This window comes from Microcaecilia unicolor, chromosome 7 (assembly GCF_901765095.1).
Source record: "Microcaecilia unicolor chromosome 7, aMicUni1.1, whole genome shotgun sequence".
NCBI classification, from domain to species: Eukaryota; Metazoa; Chordata; class Amphibia; order Gymnophiona; family Siphonopidae; genus Microcaecilia; species Microcaecilia unicolor.
Genome location: NC_044037.1, coordinates 308,508,650 through 308,530,077, shown reverse-complemented (window position 1 = coordinate 308,530,077; position 21,428 = coordinate 308,508,650). Strand labels below are relative to the sequence as shown.

The following is a 21,428-nucleotide window of genomic DNA, read 5'->3' as shown; positions in this document are numbered from 1 at the left end:
GCCGGTTAAAGACACAAGGGAAAGGGCGAGAGACAGGAGCCTCTAAAGGAATACACAAGGCCGTGCCACAGGGCAGACAAGGATACAGGAAGCCCCTCAAGGGAACAATCTAGGCTGTACCATAAAGCACAAAAAAGTAAAGGGAAATCACCTATAGGAATACAAAAAGCTGGCCCCACAACACACAGAGATAAAGGGAACTGCCTATAGGAATAAACAAGGCTGTGGCACACAGCATACAAGGTAAAGGGAATCCACACACAAGAATGCACAATGCTGACCCCACAACACAAAAGGGAACTGCTATAGAAATATACAGGGCTGTGCCACACAGCACACAAGGTAAAGGGAAGAGTAAGCCAACAGAGAAAGCTGCCTTAACACACACAGATCAGATAAGGAGCACAGTTCACTGGAATCAGGAGACAGACTCAGCAAACAAAAGGAAACAGGATAAGGTAGAGGCTACTCCTGAAACATCGAACTGCAGGAAGCAGGGCTACATGGCAGATAACGGAGAGGCAAACAAAGGGAAACTAAAACAAACAAACAGGAGCAGATACAAGAACAGGGGAGCTGCCAAAGGAGGCAGGACCATAGGGAGCAGAGCCTAAGCTTAGCACAACAAAGGGAACACAGACAGAGAGGGAACTAATCAAACAAACAAGAGCGATACCAGGCACAAGCTTACCACAGACAGCACAACATTAGAGAAGCAGAGAACAGACCAGGTGTAGTGAAGTGAGGCAATCAGGCTCATGCTGGGAATACCCAACACACTCACACACAGAATCACCAAACAATGAGGAGAAAAGCAAAACTCCTACATAAGCACAAGTGCCCTAGTACAAGCAAGCTTCAGCTGAGCAATCAACACTAAAGCAAAGGTTGCAGGGAAAGGTAGGCTTAAGTAGATCTTGGCTTCTGACGTTTGCAGACGTCAGCTCAAATCCTGACAGGCCAATGAGAGGCGAGTTCCAGCCATTCCTCTGCCTGTTAGCAGAGCGGGTTCCAGCCACTCCCCTGCCTGTTTAGCAGAAACATAACACAGCCCTCCTATGCCTTTGGTTTGCTGGTAACTTTAGTGGTCTACTTTTGTTTTGTTTTTAAATTGCTAATACCCATTCAGCATGCCTCTAGCTTTTGTTCATTGCTGATCAAATGTTTTCACATGTTCGCTGGTACCTGCCTCCAAAAACAGATACTCCCTTCTATGTCATACTCACATCCTGGCATCTGCCTCTGATGTATGATGCCCCAGCTATGCATGCCCCCAGCACCTGTATACTGATACCTGGTGCCTTTTCCACACCAGATGCCTCCTTACATGTTAACATTGGCTCCAATCTCCAGCATGTCGTAGAGTCCCTGCGCCACCTTCTCTGGGCTGCTGGTAGAGTGATTGCTTCCCCAGTAATCTAGCCAGCCAGTGTAGTATTCCGAGTTTACCTAAACACCAACAGGAGCTTGCATGTATGTACGTACATATGAAGAATGAAAAACAACCAGAACTCAAACTATTGGATATGAGATGTGTACAGTAGAGGTAGGCATTATGAAAGAATAAACACCATCTGCAGAGGAATGTACAGGGTAGATGAAGAAATATGGACAGCAGCAGAAAGTATGGGGTAATAAACCTCAGAAGAGAGAGAGGCATCCAGAAGTGGAGAAAAGGTGAGGAGGAGCACAGATCAGGAGAACAGGAGTGAATAGGGCTGGAGAAGAGGTATGTATAGCAAAAGAGAGAGGGCCTGGAGGAATGGAGGCATGTGCAGAGCTACACGAGAGGTGTGTACAACTAAGCAAGCTACTCAAATTTCCCCCATAATAACTAGCACTGGCCCAGCATAGATTATGGAATTCTCCCCCTATGAAAACTCGCCATTTTGTTCCACCCTTTATTTATTATCTGTCAATTAGTTTTGGATCTAGGAGAGGACTTTTCCTCTGGAACTATGGCAACTTATTCTCATTAAGAGCCTTTGCTGATGACCTTGTCCGATGTCTTACCAGGGGTCCTTTGGGCTCAAAGTGCCGCTGAGCAGCAAAAGCTTGTGTTATGTTGGGGACTGTAAAAGAAAAGAAGATAAGATTAAGATTCAAAGCTATGTGTGCTGCACCTAAAGCACTGCAAACATCTCCAGACCTCACTCCCAGATATCAAATATTCAGCACAGGAAGCACAAGACTGCAGCTTAACAATGATAAAAAGATGGAATTTAAAGAGTAGGTAGCTGACTTGAAAGACAACATGACAGCAGATATGTGCAGAGAAATCCAGGAACCCAAAGGAAAACTGGGCTCTGCAGTCTACAGTAGGTAATAGATGCAAACAGGAACACATCTATTCCCGTACCAAGACTTTCTAAAAACAAGTCAAAGTAAACACAATACACAGTGTCCCAGGAACTAAGGTAAAATTATGTATAATCATACCTGATAATTTTCTTTCCATTAATCATAGCTGATCAATCCATAGACTGGTGGGTTGTGTCCATCTACCAGCAGGTGGAGATAGAGAGCAAACTTTTGCCTCCCTATATGTGGTCATGTGCTGCCGGAAACTCCTCAGTATGTCGATATCAAAGCTCCATCCGCAGGACTCAGCACTTCGAGAATTACACCCACGAAGGGACACTCTGCCCAGCTCACCACCGCCGAAACGGGGGAGGGGAATTAACCCAGCTCATCCCCACACAAGTGGGGGAGGGGAATCCGTCCAGCTCATCCCCGCGGAGCGGGGGAGGGACACCACACCCGCCGATGCGGGGGGATCTGGCTTATCCTGCAACCGCAACCGCGGGAGGAGCTGACTGACCCTAACACCGCCGAAGCGGGAGGGGTACAAAACTGCCCTACAGCCGCACGAAGCGGGAGGGAGTGCCGGCAGAATTTTAAGTCTCAATCCAGCCCCGTAAAACGGAGGGGAGAGGAATGCAGCAGCTCACTGTAACACAAACTCGTCTTAACTCTTGAAGAATCCAAGTGAAAAAACTTGAACACGAAGTCTTTCTGAAGTAACTGAAGACTAAACTTGAACCTGAAATGCAACCAGAATAAAAACAATACAGATATCTGGGAGGGGCTATGGATTGATCAGCTATGATTAATGGAAAGAAAATTATCAGGTATGATTATACATAATTTTACCTTCCATATCATCAAGCTGATCAATCCATAGACTGGTGGGATGTACCGAAGCAGTACTCACCCAGGGCGGGACATAGAAATCCCTGACCGCAACACTGAAGCTCCAAACCGGGCCTCCGCCCGAGCAGCCACAGTCAAGCGGTAATGCTTGGAGAATGTATGGGCCGAAGCCCAAGTTGCCGCCTTGCATATCTCTTCCAAGGAGACGGAACCGGCCTCTGCCATCGAGGCCGCCTGAGCTCTTGTAGAGTGAGCCTTCAGCTGGATAGGCGGCACCTTCCCCGCGGCCACATAAGCCGCTGCAATGGCTTCCTTGACCCATCTTGCCACTGTAGGCTTAGCAGCCTGCAGACCCCTACGAGGACCTGTATACAGGACAAACAGATGATCCGATTTCCGGAAATCATTGGTCACTTCCAAGTATCTGATGATGACTCGTCTCACATCCAGATATTTAAGAGCAGAGTACTCCTCTGGGTAGTCCTCCCTACGAAAGGAAGGGAGACATAGCTGCTGATTCACATGGAAGCGAGAAACAATCTTGGGCAGGAAGGAAGGCACTGTGCGAATAGTCACTCCTGCCTCAGTGAACTGTAGAAAAGGCTCTCGACATGAGAGCGCCTGGAGCTCGGAAACTCTTCTGGCTGAAGTGATAGCCACCAAAAAGACTGCTTTCAACGTCAGGTCTTTCAGAGATGCCCTTGACAAGGGTTCAAACGGCGGCTTCTGCAATGCTCTCAGCACCAGGTTGAGATTCCACGCAGGCACCACTGAGTGCAGAGGAGGGCGCAGGTGAATAACCCCCTTGAGAAAGCGCACCACATCTGGCTGCGAAGCCAGGGAAGCACCCTTCAGGCGGCCCCTGAAGCAAGCCAGAGCCGCTACCTGGACCTTAAGGGAACTGAGCGACAGGCCTTTGTCCAGACCTTCTTGCAGGAACGCCAACACTGAAGAAATTGGAGCAGTGAAAGGAGAAAGAGAGCCTGCTTCACACCACGCTGCAAAGATACGCCAAACCCTGGCGTAAGCAGTAGAAGTAGAGCGTTTCCTCGCTCTCAGCATAGTGGCGATGACCTTGTCTGAGAAGCCCTTCTTCCTCAGACGCTGCCGCTCAATAGCCAGGCCGTAAGACCAAAGGGGGAGGGATCCTCCATCACCACGGGACCCTGATGTAACAGGCCCTGCTCCACTGGCAGCCGCAGAGGATCGTCGACTGAGAGCCTGATCAAGTCCGCATACCAGGGACGCCTGGGCCAATCCGGACCCACCAGGATTATCCTGCCGGGATGCTTTGCCACCCGGTCTAGTACCCTGCCCAACATGGGCCAGGGCGGGAACACATAGAGAAGCTCTTGTGTCGGCCATTGTTGGAGAAGAGCATCTACTCCCAGGGATCGAGGGTCCCGTCCTCTGCTGAAGAAGCGCGGCACTTGGCAATTGGCCGATGACGCCATCAGATCTAGGCTCGGCTGGCCCCAGCGCTTCGTGATGTCCAAGAACGCCTGAGCAGATAGCTGCCACTCTCCGGGCTCCAAGGTATGGCGACTGAGAAAGTCCGCCTTGACATTCATGACTCCGGCAATGTGGGCCGCTGACAGCTGTTCCAGGTTCGCTTCCGCCCACTGGCATAGACTCATAGCTTCCTTGGCTAGAGGGGCGCTCTTGGTACCTCCCTGGCGGTTGACATAGGCCACAGCCGTGGCATTGTCCGACAGGACCCGTACAGGCTTCAACACCAGTACCGGGATGAACTCCAAAAGCGCCAACCGAATGGCTCTGAGTTCCAGGAGGTTGATAGACCACTTTGCCTCTGCAGGAGACCAGAGCCCCTGCGCTGTCCTTCCCAAGCAGTGGGCTCCCCAGCCCGATAACGAGGCGTCCGTCGTGACGACAATCCACTCTGGGGACACCAGAGGCATTCCCGCAGACAACTTGTCTGTCTGCATCCACCAGCTCAGCGCCTTGCGCACTGCTGGATCCAAGGGAAGACGCACCGCATAATCCTCCGACATCGGAGTCCAGCGCTGCAGCAGAGAGTGTTGTAGTGGTCTCATATGAGCCCTGGCCCAGGGCACTACTTCCATCGTGGCCGTCATAGAGCCCAACAGCTGCACATAGTCCCAAGCCCGAAGAGGAGAGGCTACCAGGAACTGGTCCACCTGAGCCTGAAGCTTGACAATCCGATTGTCTGGCAGGAACACTCTGCCCACTTGGGTGTCGAATCGAACTCCCAGATACTCCAGGGACTGAGTCGGGCGCAGCTGGCTCTTCTCCCAGTTGATGATCCATCCCAGGGAGCTCAAAAGAGCAACTACCCGGTCCACAGCTCTGCCGCACTCTGCATAAGAGGGGGCTCGGATCAACCAGTCGTCCAGATAAGGATGGACTTGTACTCCTTCCTTTCGCAGGAAGGCCGCTATGACCACCATTACCTTGGAAAAGGTCCGCGGAGCAGTAGCCAACCCGAACGGGAGGGCTCTGAACTGGAAGTGTCAGCCCAGGACTGCAAAACGCAGAAAGCGTTGATGAGGAGGCCAGATGGGAATATGCAGGTACGCTTCCTTGATGTCCAAGGATGCCAGGTACTCCCCTGCCTTCACTGCCGCTATAACAGAGCGGAGAGTCTCCATGCGAAAGTGCCGCACTTTCAAGGCCCGATTGACCCCTTTGAGGTCGAGGATAGGCCGGACAGAACCTCCTTTCTTTGGTACCACAAAGTAAATGGAGTAACGCCCCTTGCCAAGCTGACTTTCTGGCACCGGAACGACCGCACCCAGGCGGATCAGATTGTCCAAAGTCTGCTGCACTGCCCCAGGTTTGACCGGAGACTTGCAGGGAGAGAGTACAAACCCGTCTCTTAAGGGTCGGCAGAACTCTAGCTTGTAGCCGTCTCTGATGACTTCCAGCACCCAAGCGTCTGAAGTTATTGTGGTCCACTCGCCCAGAAACGAGGACAGCCGTCCTCCAATCTGCACTGGGGCGTGGACCAATACCCCGTCATTGGGTACGAGACCCTGGGGGAGGACCGGAGGGAGCACCTCCGGGACGGCGGTCTCTGCGAAAGGAATGCTGCTTGGGGGAGAACTTCCTCTTAAAGGAAGAGGGGGCAGAAGCACCCGACCTGCCCGGGCGGTACCGACGGGCTTCCTGAAACCGTCCTCTGGAGGTACCGGGACGAGCACTAGCCCGAGCCCTGACCTCCGGTAACTTCTTGCCCTTAGACGTGCCGAGATCAGTCACGATTTTGTCCAGCTCGACCCCAAAGAGCAGCTTGCCTTTAAAAGGCAATCTAGCCAGGCGGGATTTTGAGGCGTGGTCAGCAGACCAATGTTTCAGCCAAAGCCACTGCCGCGCAGAGACAGTCTGAGCCATGCCTTTAGCTGAGGCTCTCAAGACATCATACAGCAAGTCTGCCAAATAGGCCAGGCCCGATTCCAGGGCTGGCCAATCATCCCTCAAGGAATGATCCGAGGGGAAAGCCCGCTGCACCATAGTCAGGCACGCCCTGGCCACATAGGAGCCGCAAACTGAGGCCTGCAAACTTAAAGCAGCCGCCTCAAAGGACGACCTTAAGGCCGCCTCCAATCTCCTGTCTTGGGCGTCCTTTAGGGCCGTGCCACCTTCCACCGGCAATGCCGTTTTCTTAGTCACCGCAGTGATTAAAGAATCCACGGTAGGCCACAGATAGGCCTCACGTTCACTCACAGCCAAAGGATAGAGGCGGGACATAGCCCTAGCCACTTTAAGGCTCGCTTCTGGGACATCCCATTGAGCCGAAATTAAGGTGTGCATGGCATCATGCACGTGGAAGGTTCTAGGCGGGCGCTTCGTCCCCAGCATAATGGCAGAGCCAACAGGGGCTGAGGGAAAGACGTCCTCCGGAGAGGATATCTTCAAAGTGTCCATGGCCTGTAACAACAGGTTGGGCAAATCCTCCGGGTGAAAAAGCCGCGCTGCAGAGGGGTCATCCGCTCCATCCGAGCGGGGATCCGTCTCCTCCAAGGAATCCGCAAAGGACCGTTGGGAGACCCCAGACACGCTGCCCTCATCTACATCGGAGGAGACAAATTCCTCCAAGGCCTGGGAATCAACCCGAGGGCGTTTACCTCTGGGAACCTCAACCTCTTTACCAGAGGAGGGAGCGGGGGCAGCGTTGTGCATGAGGAAGGCCCGATGCAGCAGCAAAACAAACTCGGGGGAGAAACCCCCCAGACTGTGCACTTCCGCAGCCTGGGCAACAGCCCTAGGCGCTCTCTCAACCGGCGCTCGCAACAGCGGGGGAGAGACATGCTGCGCATCCAAAATGGCGTCCGGCGCGAAACTCCGCGAAGGAGCCGCGCGGGAAGAACGGCTCTTAACTTTAGCCGCTTCTGTGCCGTCGCCCAAATTAAGGGCGTTCATGGCATTAATGTCTCCAACCTCAAGGGCGGCCCAAGAAGAAGCCGTCCGAGCCGCGTGGCCGGCCAAGATGGCGGAGGCGAGGAGCGGGGGATGGGCGTTTATGGCGGGAAAAACCGCCACGCCGGAGGAAGGACCGGGACATGCATCGGTCGCGAAACTGTCACCCACCAAGGGCGAATCCGGCTTGAAGACCCCCGCATCCCCTCTAGAAGCGCTCGAGCTACCCGGGGAGCGACCCTTTGCGCCCTCGCCCTCCGACGCCATGTGCCACGAGGAGAAGAATCGGGGAACCCCCGCCCGCTATAAAAAGGTAAAATTACCTGCTGTCCGCTCCGAGTCGTAACGACCTGGTGTCTCAGTGAGTAGCTGCAATAGACGCTTAAATAAACGTCGAAATAAACGCCTTTAAGGCCGTTCAAAATTTTTTTTTTTTTTTTTTAACGGAGCCAGCGGGAGGGGGGAGAAAAGGAGGGACCTGGCACCACCAGGTTTGCACTTGCTCAAAAGAGCCCTCAACCCCAGGCACTCAACAAAACCTAAAAATTAGGCTTGGAGGCCTAGCCAGAGCTGCTGCTGATGTGTGTCCACCACCTGCTGAGATAGAGAACATACTGAGGAGTTTCCGGCAGCACATGACCACATATAGGGAGGCAAAAGTTTGCTCTCTATCTCCACCTGCTGGTAGATGGACACAACCCACCAGTCTATGGATTGATCAGCTTGATGATATGGAATCCGTTTTTTACATATTTTATTGTGCAATGACTTCAGAATTACACTGAGAGGGGAAAGCAATACAATCGTGCACCATCTGGAAATAAGACAGAAAGAATTTCTATGGAATGTGTACACCAGGACAGTTACCTGGTCCGAAGTCCACAGTAGCATACAATCCTTGTAGAGTCCCACACTTCAGCTCTTTGTCTGAGTTGCCGTCTGTGGTGAAGAGAACAACCTGGTCACCGAGGAAATTCCGAAATAACTTGTACAGGTGACGCATGTAATTATAATCACAGGCAAAATAGCTGCCGTACTCATTCTCCACCTGCAGAGAGACAGAGAGCAGATAAGGGATATTTATAGCCCTTGGAGACTGCAATGATAAGGCAATTCTGTAACTTCCGTTCCTAATTCTGTCAGCTTGTCATCAGGGATTCTTCTTCCAGTAGAAAAGTCTATTAAAGTACTAAGGGCTGTTCTAAATACTATGCTTACATTGGATTTGCAAGTAAACTCAATTGTTAAAAAGTTTTCTTTGAATTTATTTATTTATGGCATTGCTACCCCCACATTATTATCCCAAACAAGTTCAGGTTCAATGTGGCTTACATCAAACTTTTAAAGCAAATTACAATGAGAACTATAACGAAAATAAAAAAAAACAATAGCAGCAGTAAGATGACTCATTTTGAAATAACAAATTAACTAAAAGAATAACAATCACCAACAGTGGCGAGGAATTCACTAAATAAGAATTCTTTCAACAATTTACGAAATTTCAAGTAGTCAGTAACACATCTGAGTGACTTTGGTAGGGACTTTCATTTCCTAGTAGCTTGGTATGTAAAGCTTGAATCATGAATAGATCTGTAACAAAGACTTTTCAACACAGAAAATGGAGAAGATAGTCTCTCGACATTGGATGAGTATTGCGTAAAGGTAATTCTAACAAGTATTGCATATAGTCAGGTAAAAGACCAAATAAAATCTGAAAAACAAATACACATAGTTTAAAGGTAACTCTTGCATTTAAAAGAGAAGCTGAGACTGGAGGGTCAGGTCCAAGATGACGACGACGACTACTACTACTTAACATTTCTAGAACGCTACTAGGGTTACGCAGCGCTGTACAGTTTAACAAAGAAGGACAGTCCCTGCTCGAAGAGCTTACAATCTAAAGGACGAAATGTCAAGTTGGGCAGTCTAGATTTCCTGAGTAGAGGTATAGTGGTTAGGTGCCGAAGGCGACATTGAAGAGGTGGGCGTTGTAAGTTACCTCACCTGACGTGCTCCGGTTTTGTGACCGCTGTTGCTGAGTTGAGCGCTTTACCTGTCGGAACGATGGGGAAAAGGAGAGGCAAAGTCCGGGAACTTCCCTCTACCCCGGGCCAGGCGCCTCCGCTCCTACAGACAACGCTGGATCAATTCGGAATAACACCAGGTCCCGAGATGGCTTCCACTCCTTCTGCCGGAGCCGGCGTGTTCATGCTGGACAACAGTGTAGACGGGGCTTCTCTAAGCCCCGTCGAACGTGCGGCGCCCCCATAACCCGGAAGGAATAGTCTCCAAGCAAGCCCTGACGCCTCAGCCCAAAGTGGAGAGAAGTGCAAACAGGGAGGGAGCTTGCAGGCAACGTGGAAAAACGCCGAAGGCTTGGAGATACCAGAAGGGTCATCTGCTCACGTAGTTTCTAAAACAGTGAGTATTCTGGAACAAGCTGCTAAGGCCCCCTTGCCGGATTTTTCAGTGGGTAAAGCGGTGAAACCTGCCGTAGTGACATTAGAGTCACTTTGGGACTTAACTTCTACAACTCACTCAGCTCTACAAACTTTAATTTATAAAAATATGGAGACAATCAAAGTTTTGTCAGAGACTGCATTGAATCAGTTACATATCAATGAACTCCGGGCTTCTGAAGTAAAAACCTTGACTGAAAAGACTGAAAAAATAGAACTTTTGGAACAAACTTTAATTAAGGAAAATAATTTTACTTTAAGGTGCCTGGAATATTTGGAAAATCAATCAAAAAGACTGACTTTACGTTTTATAAATTTTCCAAGGTCTCCCTTGGTTTCTCTAATTCAAATGGTTAAAAAATATTTAATAGAGATTGTAGGAATGACTGAGAACGCATTGCCACCAATTACTCAAGCTTATTACCTTCAAATTGATGCTAAAGCACCAGAAAATCTACAAACTCACGGAGCAATGAATTTGCAGAGTAATACTCTGTATTTGCAGAGTAATATATCAACTTAAAAAATATCAATTTTTTGACCCTAAACAATTGGAAAATTTCTTAGTGAGAAGAGGTCAATGTACAAGTTTAGCCTCATATGTAACACTGTAAGGCAGGCTAGAGTGAACAACTCAGGAATGATGCAACTTCTTGATTTAATTTCTTTTGTATAAATGCTTAACAATTAAGTAGAACTATTTCTCTTCTTGGACTATTACCTAATTATGTGGACGATAGTAAATGTCTATGGAGTAATTATTTTTTTTCTATTTTTGAAATTTTGCTTAATTTGTGTATTATCATTCATAAATGTATATTATGTTTGTTAAAAAACTAATAAAGAAATGTAAACATTAAAAGAGAAGCTGACTTGGTGAATCGAGGGGCTTTACATACAAGACGAGCCGCAGTATTCTGAACTGTTTGAAGTTTTTTTGGTAAGAGAGAATTTTAGGTCTGAGTAAACAGCATTACAGTAATCAAATTTGGAGAGCACTAAAGATTGAACTAAAGAGCAAAAAAGTGAGTTAGAAAAGAAAGGCCTCAGTCTTTTCAATCTCCACAGAGAATTAAAGACACTAAAAATCACCACAGAAACCTGAGGTTCAAATGATAGGTTTTGGTCGATAGTTATTATCAAGTTATTCCCAAGATTTTCATGGTGGTAGAAAAAGGGTAGGGCACATTATCAATACTGAAGTTTTTATTAGTCACTGCGTGGACAGAATCGGTTAGGATTAGGAACTTGGTTTTATCCTTATTCGGTTTTAGTTTAAATTGCCAGCCCAAGATTCAGATCCAAACCAGACTTAATCCTAGGCAAGATTTCATCTAAATTTTCTTTAATGTAAATAGTGACATCATCAGCATAAATAAAGGTATTAAAGCCATTTGATTCCAATAATTTACCTAGTGGGACCATCATTTGTCATGTCCTCTACCTCAACGCAAGTGGCGTCCTTGGGCTGTGCGGGGTCCCGTCGACACGCACACTTGACTGGCACTGCCCTAAGCCATGTGTGTGTAGCTGTTCTCTGGGTTTGTTCAGAGAGCAGTGGTTGCAGGCTCCTTCATTGCTTTGCTTCCACCCACCTGGGTCTGCTCTTCCTCTGCCTACATAGTAACATAGTAGATGACGGCAGAAAAAGACCTGCATGGTCCATCTAGTCTGCCCAAGATAAACTCATATGTGTATACCTTACCTTGAATTTGTACCTGTCTTTTTCAGGGCACAGACCGTATAAGTCTGCTCAGCAGTATTTCCCGCCTCCCAACCACCAGTCCCGCCTCCCATCACCGGCTCTGGTACAGACTGTATAAGTCTGCCCTCCCCTATCCTAGCCTCCCACCCAGCAACCCCTCTTCCCCCCACCTGCTCAGCCACCCAATTTCAGCTAAGCTTCTGAGGATCCATTCCTTCTGCACAGGATTCCTTTATGCATATCCCACACCTGTTTGAATTCCGTTACCGTTTTCATCTCCACCACCTCCCGCGGGAGGGCATTCCAAGCGTCCACCACCCTCTCTGTGAAAAAATACTTCCTGACATCTTTCCTGAGTCTGCCCCCCTTCAATCTCATTTCATGTCCTCTCGTTCTACCGCCTTCCCATCTCTGGAAAAGATTCGTTTGCGGATTAATACCTTTCAAATATTTGAACGTCTGTATCATATCACTCCTGTTCCTCCTTTCCTCCAGGGTATACATGTTCAGGTCAGCAAGTCTCTCTTCATACGTCTTGGAACGCAAATCCCATACCATCCTCGTAGTTTTTCTTTGCACCGTTTCCATTTTTTTAACATCCTTCGCAAGGTACAGCCTCCAAAACTGAACACAATACTCCAGGTGGGGCCTCACCAACGTCTTATACAGGGGCATTAAAACTTCCTTTCTTCTGCTGGTCACTCCTCTCTCTATACAGTCTAGCAATCTTCTAGCTATGGCCACCGCCTTGTCGCAATGTTTCGTCGCCTTCAGGTCCTCAGATACTATCACCCCAAGATCCCTCTCCCCGTCCGTGCCTATCAGACTCTCCCCGCCTAACACATACGTCTCCCTTGGATTTCTACTCCCTAAGTGCATCACTTTGTATTTCTTCGCATTGTATTTTAATTGCCAAACGTTAGACCATTCTTCTAGCTTCTTCAGATCTTTTTTCATGTTTTCCACTCCCTCCGGGGTGTCCACTCTGTTGCAAATCTTGGTGTCATTCGCAAAAAGGCAAACTTTACCTTGTAACCCTTCGGCAATGTCACTCACAAATATATTGAACAGAATCGGCCCCAGCACCAATCCCTGAGGCACTCCACTACTCACCTTTCCCTCCTCCGAGCGAACTCCATTCACCACCACCCTCTGGCGTCTGCCCGTCAACCAGTTCCTAATCCAGTTTACCACTTTGGGTCCTATCTTCAGCCCGTCTAGTTTATTTAAGAGCCTCCTATGGGAAACCATGTCAAAAGCCTTGCTGAAATCTAAGTAGATTACGTCCATAGCACGTCCTTTATTTAATTCTCTTGTCACCCAGTCAAAGAATTCAATGAGATTCGTTTGGCACGATTTCCCTTTGGTGAAACCATGTTGTCTCGGATCTTGCAACTTATTGGCTTCCAGGAAATTCACTATCCTTTCCTTCAGCATCGCTTCCATTACTTTTCCAATAACCGAAGTGAGGCTTACCGGCCTGTAGTTTCCAGCTTCTTCCCTATCACCACTTTTGTGAAGAGGGACCACCTCCGCCGTTTTCCAATCCCTCGGAACCTCTCCCGTCTCCAAGGAGTTATTAAACAAATCTTTAAGAGGACCCTCCAGAACCTCTCTGAGCTCCCTCAGTATTCTGGGGTGGATCCCGTCCGGCCCCATGGCTTTGTCCACCTTTAACTTTCCAAGTTGTTGATACACACTCTCGTCCGTGAACGGTGCTCTATCCACCTCATTCTCAGGTGTACTTTTGCCAGTCCCTCTCGGTCCTTCCCCAGGATTTTCTTCAGTGAAAACAGAACAAAAGTATCTATTTAGCAAATTGGCTTTTTCTTCATCATTTTTTACATAGCGTTTCGCTGTATCTTTTAGTCTCACAATTCCCTTTTTAGTCTTTCTCCTTTCACTAATATATCTGAAGAAGTTTTTGTCTCCCCTCCTTACATTTCTAGCCATTTGTTCTTCCGCTTGCGCCTTCGCCAGACGTACCTCTCTCTTGGCTTCTTTCAGTTTCATCTGGTATTCCTCCCCGTGTTCCTCCTCTTGAGATTTTCTATATTTCTGGAACGCTAACTCTTTAATCTTTATTTTCTCAGCCACTTGCTTTGAAAACCATATCGGTTTCCTTTTTCTCTTGCTTTTATTTACTCTCCTTACATAAAGGTCTGTGGCCCTGTTTATTACTTCTTTCAGCCTGGACCACTGTCCTTCCACTTCTCGTACGTCCTCCCAGCCCATCAGCTCCTTCCTCAGGTATTCTCCCCTTTTGTTAAAGTCAGCACGCTTGAAATCCAGGACTTTGAGTTTAGAGTGGCCGCCATCCACATGAGCCGTTATATCAAAACAAACCGTTTGATGGTCACTGCTGCCCAGGTGTGCAGCCACTCGGACATTTGACACACTATCCCCATTCGTGAGCACCAGATCCAACGTGGCTCCCTCCCTTGTGGGTTCTGTCACAATTTGTCTGAGCAGAGCACTTTGGAAAGCATCCACAATCTCTCTACTTCTTTCCGATTTCGCAGATGGAACCTTCCAATCTACATTGCCTGGCTTCCCTTGCTTCTCTCCTATTGGTCTTCTGGTTCCTCCTTCCCCTGCTCTTGTCCTATGGCTGTGCCCCTTCTCCCTGCTGATGTCAGACGCCAGCACTTTATCAGCTGAGCTCTTCCTGGACTCAATGCTTCGGCTTCTACTTTGGTAGGTGTTCCTAACTCTGTAGTCTGCTTCTTATCTACTGGAATGACGTCAGAAGAAGGCGGAACACAGCGAAGGGAAGGCTAGAGACGTCGGGAGCGCAGCGCCGCCTCCTTCACTGACGTTGCACTGCTGGAACCGCCACGGAGGTAAATTTAAAAAGAAAAAAAAAGAAAAGGGATGTTGGGGGGGGGGGGAGAAGAGGGCGGGCAGTCGAACAATGGGAGCGGGAGGGCGAGCGAGGTGAGCATGGTGCGGCGGCGCCCCCCAGAGGGGAGCGCCCCCCCTGCCATGCTTACCTCGCTTACCGTGTTGGCACGGCCCTGCTTGCCTGCCGCCTGCCTACTGACTTTCGCCTGTTCCTGGATTACTTTCTTGCCTGCCGCTTGTACCTGGATTACTCTCTTGACCTGCTGCCTGCCTGGCCGATACATTCATCACCCCGCTTCCAGCTCCGTCCTGTAAGTCCTGCAGGCCACCCGCACCTAGGGGCTCAACCTCTGAGGAACGGCGGTCAGCGCAGGTGAAACCCGGGGTTGTCCAGCCGAGTACCAGGCTCTGCAGCGCTCTACTTGGTACAAGAACTCACAAGTCTGACATCATTATATTAAACAGAATGGGAGAAAGGGAGGAAACCTTGGGCCACCCCACACACAGAAAGCTATGGTGAAGAAATATTACTAGATAACTTTACTTGATATTGTCTTAACTTTAAGAATCCATCAAACCACTGCAGGACTTCACCACAAATGCCAAACTGATCCATCAGACTCAGTAAAATATTATGGTCAACTGTGTCAAAAGCGCTGGACATATCAAACTGTAAAATCAAAATTTTCTTGCCCCAACTTAGGTCCATCTTGAAATTGCTGTTGCAGTAATGCCGACACAGCCCACTCAAGGTGAATGGGCTGTCAGCACTGCCACGCGGCTTTGTAAAAGGGGGGGGGGGGGGGGGATAAGCCTCCACTGGATGCCTCTTCAAATGAGGATTATATTCAAAGTGGATTGTCATATAAGGTATTCAACTTTGTGTCTTTTCCTAGGTTCTATAGATTTTTGAGAACAAAGAATAGCTCACTTTTGCACTTTGTGACAGGCTTTTGTTGCAGAAAAGCGAGGTTACTAACCTGTAGCAGGTATTCTCCGAGGACAGCAGGCTGATTGTTCTCACTGATGAGTGACGTCCACGGCAGCCCCAGGATTGGAAGATCTTCCTAGCAACAGAAGTTTGCTAGCTCTCACGAGATCCGCATGCATCGCGCATGCGCGACCGTCTTCCCATCCGCTTCAGCGTGCTCCTCAGTCCAGTATAAAGCAAAGACAAGGGAAGACACAACTCCAAAGGGGAGGAGGGCGGGATTGTGAGAGCAATCAGCCTGCTGTCCTCGGAGAATACCTGCTACAGGTTAGTAACCTCGCTTTCTCCGAGGACAAGCAGGCTGCTTGTTCTCACTGATGGGGTATTCCTAGCCCCCACTCAAAACAACAAACATTGGTCAATTGGGCCTCGCAACGGCCAGGACATAACTGAGACTGACCTATAACCATAACCAACTAACTGAGAGTGCAGCCTGGAACAGAATAAAAATGGGCCTAGGGGGGTGGAGTTGGATTCTAAACCCCAAACAGATTCTGCAGCACCGACTGCCCGAACCGACTGTCGCATCGGGTATCCTGCTGTAGGCAGTAATGAGATGTGAATGTGTGGACTGATGACCATGTTGCAGCCTTGCAAATCTCCTCAATGGAGGCTGACTTTAAGTGAGCCACTGACTCAGCCATGGCTCTAACATTATCAGCCGTGACATAACCCTCTAGAGTCAGCCCAGCTTGGGCATAAGTGAAGGAAATGCAATCTGCTAGCCAATTTGAGATTGTGCGCTTTCCGATGGCAACTTCCCTTCTGTTGGGATCGAAAGAAACAACAACTGGGCAGACTGTCTGACGGGCTTTGTCCGTGCCACGTAAAAGACCAATGCTCTCTTACAGTCCAAGGTATGTAAACTGCTTTCGCCAGGGCGGGTATGAGGACGGGGAAATAATGTTGACAAGACAATTGACTGGTTCAGATGGAACTCTGACACCACCTTCGGCAAGAACTTAGGGTGAGAGCGGAGGACTACTCTATTATGATGAAATTTAGTATAAGGAGCATGAGCTACCAAGGCTTGAAGCTCACTGACTCTGCGAGCTGAAGTAACTGCCACCAAGAAAATGACTTTCCAGGTCAAGTACTTCAGATGGCAAGAATTCAGTGGCTCAAAAGGAGGTTTCATCAGCTGGGTGAGAACGATATTGAGATCCCATGACACAGTAGGAGGTTTGACAGGGGGCTTTGACAAAAGCAAACCTCTCATGAATCGAACAGCTGGAAACATATCAGATGTTCTCTCTCTCTGTTTCCAGAGAAAGCATCGGATATGTTTCCAGTTCATGTAGAGGAGACATATTTTGACACAGCATTTTGTGCGAAACATGATTTAATGTCGGATCAGATGATGTCTCCGAGATGATCAATTTTCATAAGAAAGAAAAAAAAAGAGCGAAATAGCAAAAATTCAGCTAAGCTAAGTGTATTTTTACTATAAGAGAATATTGAAGATTTAAATTAATGGGTGAAAGTTTAAATATTAAAAATTATGGATCAATGACGAATACATGCCCACCATAAGAAAATGACTGGCTCATAATTATAGCCTGAATGGTGGTGACATGGTTATCTGATGGATGCAATACTCAGCACCCTTTAAGGAGTATGTAAGGATATTGAGGAGGAGTATTTGGAGCTGGGTAATAAAGATTTGTGTAAAAACAGAAAAAGGCACAAAAGAGAAAAGGGGATAACCAGACCGCGCGGCCTAAAGGCCGGCAGCGACGAAAAAGAAAGAAAACTTAAAATAGGTGCAAAAAAAAACCTAAAAGGAAACTACGGGAACCTTATTATTATTATTTTTAATCTTGTACGAAAAAAAATAAGAAAAAGAAGTGAACAAACTCACAATCAGTGAAGACTCTTCCTGGGCCTGAAGAGGAGCAGAAACGAACGCTGCTCCACCTCAACACGGAGAAAGAAAAAACAAAGAGAAGTGCTCACGCGATGGGCAGTGTACGCTGCAAGCGCGCCAGAAGACGCTGGCAAAACTTTTTAAATATTTTGCTTGCAAAATGCCGATTCCTGGGTCGACGCGGACATCGACTCACATGTGAGAACAAGCAGCCTGCTTGTCCTCAGAGAATTCCTTTTTCTACTCTGTATTGGTTTACAATACAGGGCTAAATTTAAAACTCTATGTCTGATCTTCAAGGCCCTGAAAGGAAATGGCCCCGAGTATCTGAAGAGTAGGATGATCCTCCACACACGACCAAGGACACTAAGGTCCTCCCAAGGACTTTCACTAGCTACACCCTCTCCAAAAGACATTACACGATGTGATAACCGAATGCGAGCCTTCTCCAGAGTAGCCCCCACACTCTGGAATGCATTGCCTGAAAGGCTCCGCTTAACACAAGACTACCTCTACTTCAGGAAGCAGTTGATAGCTTGGTTCTTCAACCAAGCCTTTAACGGAAGAAGTAACTAACTTGTTAGTCTCACTCACACACACAAGGATTGACTCCGGCTGCACATACTGCAGCGGGACATGTTTATCCAATCCTACCCTAGCTGAGATAATATTTAACCATCTCTCTGACTTCACGTGCAACTTTCTTGAAATCAATCACCTTACTTTCTAATTCATCTATATGCCGCAACTTTGCCTTACCCTTCACTACCAATTATAAAGTTCTAGTACATATTGTGTTATCATTGCAAGTAGTATACCATGCCATACTTTGTATTGTTGTTCGAATATTTTTACAGCTCTAATTGCCTCCTGTTCATGTTTGATCTATTCTTACTGTACACCGCCTTCAGTGAATTCCTTCAAAAAGGCGGTAAATAAATCCTAAAAAATAAATAAAATAAATATATGCTGTTCATTTCTGTCAAATCATACAGAGATAGTTGAAGTTGTTCACCTTGCTGGTTTCTCAATAAAAATGTTAAAACATAAATACTTATGTGGCATAAATGCACAAGAGGTGAGTCTCTTTCAAAAGCTATGGAACGAGCTATGGGCATAAGATGAAAGTGAAAGGGGATAAACTCAGAAGTTACCTGAAGAAATACTTCTTCATGGAAAGAGTGGTGAATTTGTGGAATGGCCTCCCAGTGGAAGTAGTGAAGGCGAAAACAGTATCTGAATTCAAGAGAGCTTGGGACAAGTACACAGGATCTCTGAGTGATAGGAAGCAGTGGTGTTCCTTGGTCAGCTGTCATCTGGGCCGGATTGCCGCTGCGCACCTCCCCCGGGAGCACTGCAACCTCCACCCCTCTCCCCTGGTGCATTGCTCGTACCTCCTGGGGGTGCTGGGAACAGCTATGAGGCTGTCGGCTCTACCGGTTCCCTGTCCCAGAACAGGAAGTAACATCAGAGGCCAGAGAACCGGCAGAGCTGACAGCCACGCGGCTGCTCCCTGCACCCCCTGCAGAGTGTACTTGAGGCGGACCACCCCCACCACCCTGCTGTCAGTACACCACTGACAGGGAGAATAGATGGCATGAATGGGCAGACTGGATAGGCCATATGATCTTTATCTGCCTACATTTTTCTCTGTTTCTATGGATGAAAAAAAGAGCCAGTGTGGCACTGGATGCGGAAAAGGCTTTTGACAGGGAGGAGTGGCCTTCTCTGCACACAGAATTGAAGGCCTTAGAGATAGGACTGCACACAGTGAGTGAAGGCTTTGTACCAGCAATCTAGTTCTCAGATTTTTGTTAACTGTTTTCCGTAACCTGGTACAATCAATGTTGCTCAGTCATCTAGATTACTGCAACGCACTCTACGCCGGCTGTAAAGAGCAGATAATCACAAAACTTCAGACAGCCCAGAACACAGCAGCTAGACTTATATTCAGCAAAACAAAATATGAAAGTGCTAAGCCCCTACGAGAAAAATGACACTGGCTCCCACTTAAAGAACGCATCACGTTCAAAATTTGCTCCCTAGTTCACAAAATCATTCACGGAGATGCACCAGCCTACATGTCAGACCTGATAGACTTGCCACCCAGGAATGCCAAAAAAATCATCCCACACATTCTTTGATCTGCACTTCCCTAACTGCAAAGGTCTAAAATAGAAATTAATGCACGCGACAAACTTTACCTACCTGAGCACACAATTTTGGAACGCACTGCCACGCAACTTAAAAACGATCTACGAACTAACAAACTTCCGCAAACTACTGAAGACCCATCTCTTTAACAAGGCATACCACAAAGATCAACCAATGTGAATATACACAGCTCCTCCACATACATCCAGAACTGTCTTACAATATCGGCTTGCTATACTACTATCACGTTTTATCATTATCATGTTGCCCAAGATCCTTCTATAACACTATATGTCTACTTTCTAACATATTACCACCACTCATGATGTATTGTAAGCCACATTGAGCCTGCAAAGAGGTGGGAAAATGTGGGATACAAGTGCAATAAATAAAAAATAAACAAAATAAACCATGTCAGAGGAGTTCAGGTGGTATAAGTGTATGTGGCAGGGGTGCCCTCTGTACCTGATGATGTTCATGTTAACCGCTGAGCCAGTGGCAACTCACATTCAATCTAATTTAAATATAAGACCCATTAAGATAGGGAGATGTAGTCATCAGATCATGATGTATGCAGATGATATAGTATTTTTTCACAGAGAGAGTAGTGGATGCTTGGAATGCCCTCCCGCGGGAGGTGGTGGAAAAGAAAACGGTAACGGAATTCAAACATGCGTGGGATAAACATAAAGGAATCCTGTTCAGAAGGAATGGATCCTCAGGAGCTTAGCCGAAATTGGGTGGCAGAGCCGGTGGTGGGAGGCGGGGCTGGTGGTTGGGAGGCAGAGATAGTGCTGGGCAGACTTATACGGTCTGTGCCAGAGCCGGTGGTGGGAGGCGGGGCTAGTGGTTGGGAGGCGGGGATAGTGCTGGGCAGACTTATACGGTTTGTGCCCTAAAAAGGACAGGTACAAATCAAGGTATACACAATAAGTAGCACATATGAGTTTATCTTGTTGGGTAGACTAGATGGACCGTGCAGGTCTTTTTCTGCCGTCATCTACTATGTTACTATGTGATGCAGGATCCAATTCAATCACACCTGTTCCTTCTGCAAGAGCTGGTGAAACATTCAAAGTGTTCAGAATATAAATTAAATGTGGGGAAGACAGAGCCCATGAAGGTAGGCATACAGCGCTAAGAGTAGGTAGGGGATGGTGAAATTAGATCTTACCTGCTAATTTTCTTTCCTCTAGACCCTCCAGACCGGTCAAGACGCTTGGGTTATGCACGCCTACCAGCAGAGGGAGACTGAGAACACAAAAACTGAACCAAGTATAAGCCCGCAGCCAACCCCCAAGCAGCCAGTAAATCTCAGTCTCCAGCAGAGGGTAGAACGTGCAGCCTGAGCAGTCAGTCTGGTCTGGTAGGATTAGAGATTCTGATTTTTATACCCTGTACTTAGAATTTGTGCTTCGGTGAAGCGGGTCCGGAAGGGCTCCCTGTTCCCCTAGGGGTTTGCACCCGTGTCCGGGTTTTGCCCCTGCTGTACCTTGTGTAAAGGCAGCCTGGTGCCTCGGCTCCTGTGCTACAGGAACCTTGAGAGCCTTAGCCCTTGTCAGTAGATAGCAACTGGGCTGTTTGCTGTGTGTGTGAAAGAAAAAAAAAAAAAAAGAGAAAAAGGAAAGTAAGCAGCAGACAGTGCTGTCCTGCATCAGAACATTTTGTTGTTTCTCTTTTTGGGGGCTGGCAAGGGTTTTAGTGTGGTTTTGAGGAAGGGAGTAGAGCTGGGGCGATTTTGGCGGTTTGTGTGTGTACCGCTTTAAATTTAGCGATGTCGGCGGGAAAAGCGGCTCGTTGCCGTTCCTGCGCGCGTCGGGGGATTGAAACGCCCGGAGCTCCGTGCAAGTTTTGCGG

General features: G+C 47.9%; 1 protein-coding gene across 2 annotated transcripts in view; it reads right to left on the bottom strand.

Annotated features, from left to right (window-relative positions):
* The window catches only part of GLB1L (galactosidase beta 1 like), a 194,939-nt gene that overhangs the window by 88,737 nt on the left and 84,774 nt on the right, over positions 1-21,428 (bottom strand). For both annotated transcript variants that reach the window (XM_030208753.1, XM_030208752.1), the window contains exons 9-11: positions 8,419-8,599; positions 2,014-2,072; positions 1,328-1,449 (exon numbers count right to left, since the gene is read on the bottom strand). In XM_030208753.1, the coding sequence (XP_030064613.1) occupies positions 1,328-1,449; positions 2,014-2,072; positions 8,419-8,599 (362 nt within the window). The remainder of the gene's footprint in view (positions 1-1,327; positions 1,450-2,013; positions 2,073-8,418; positions 8,600-21,428) is intronic.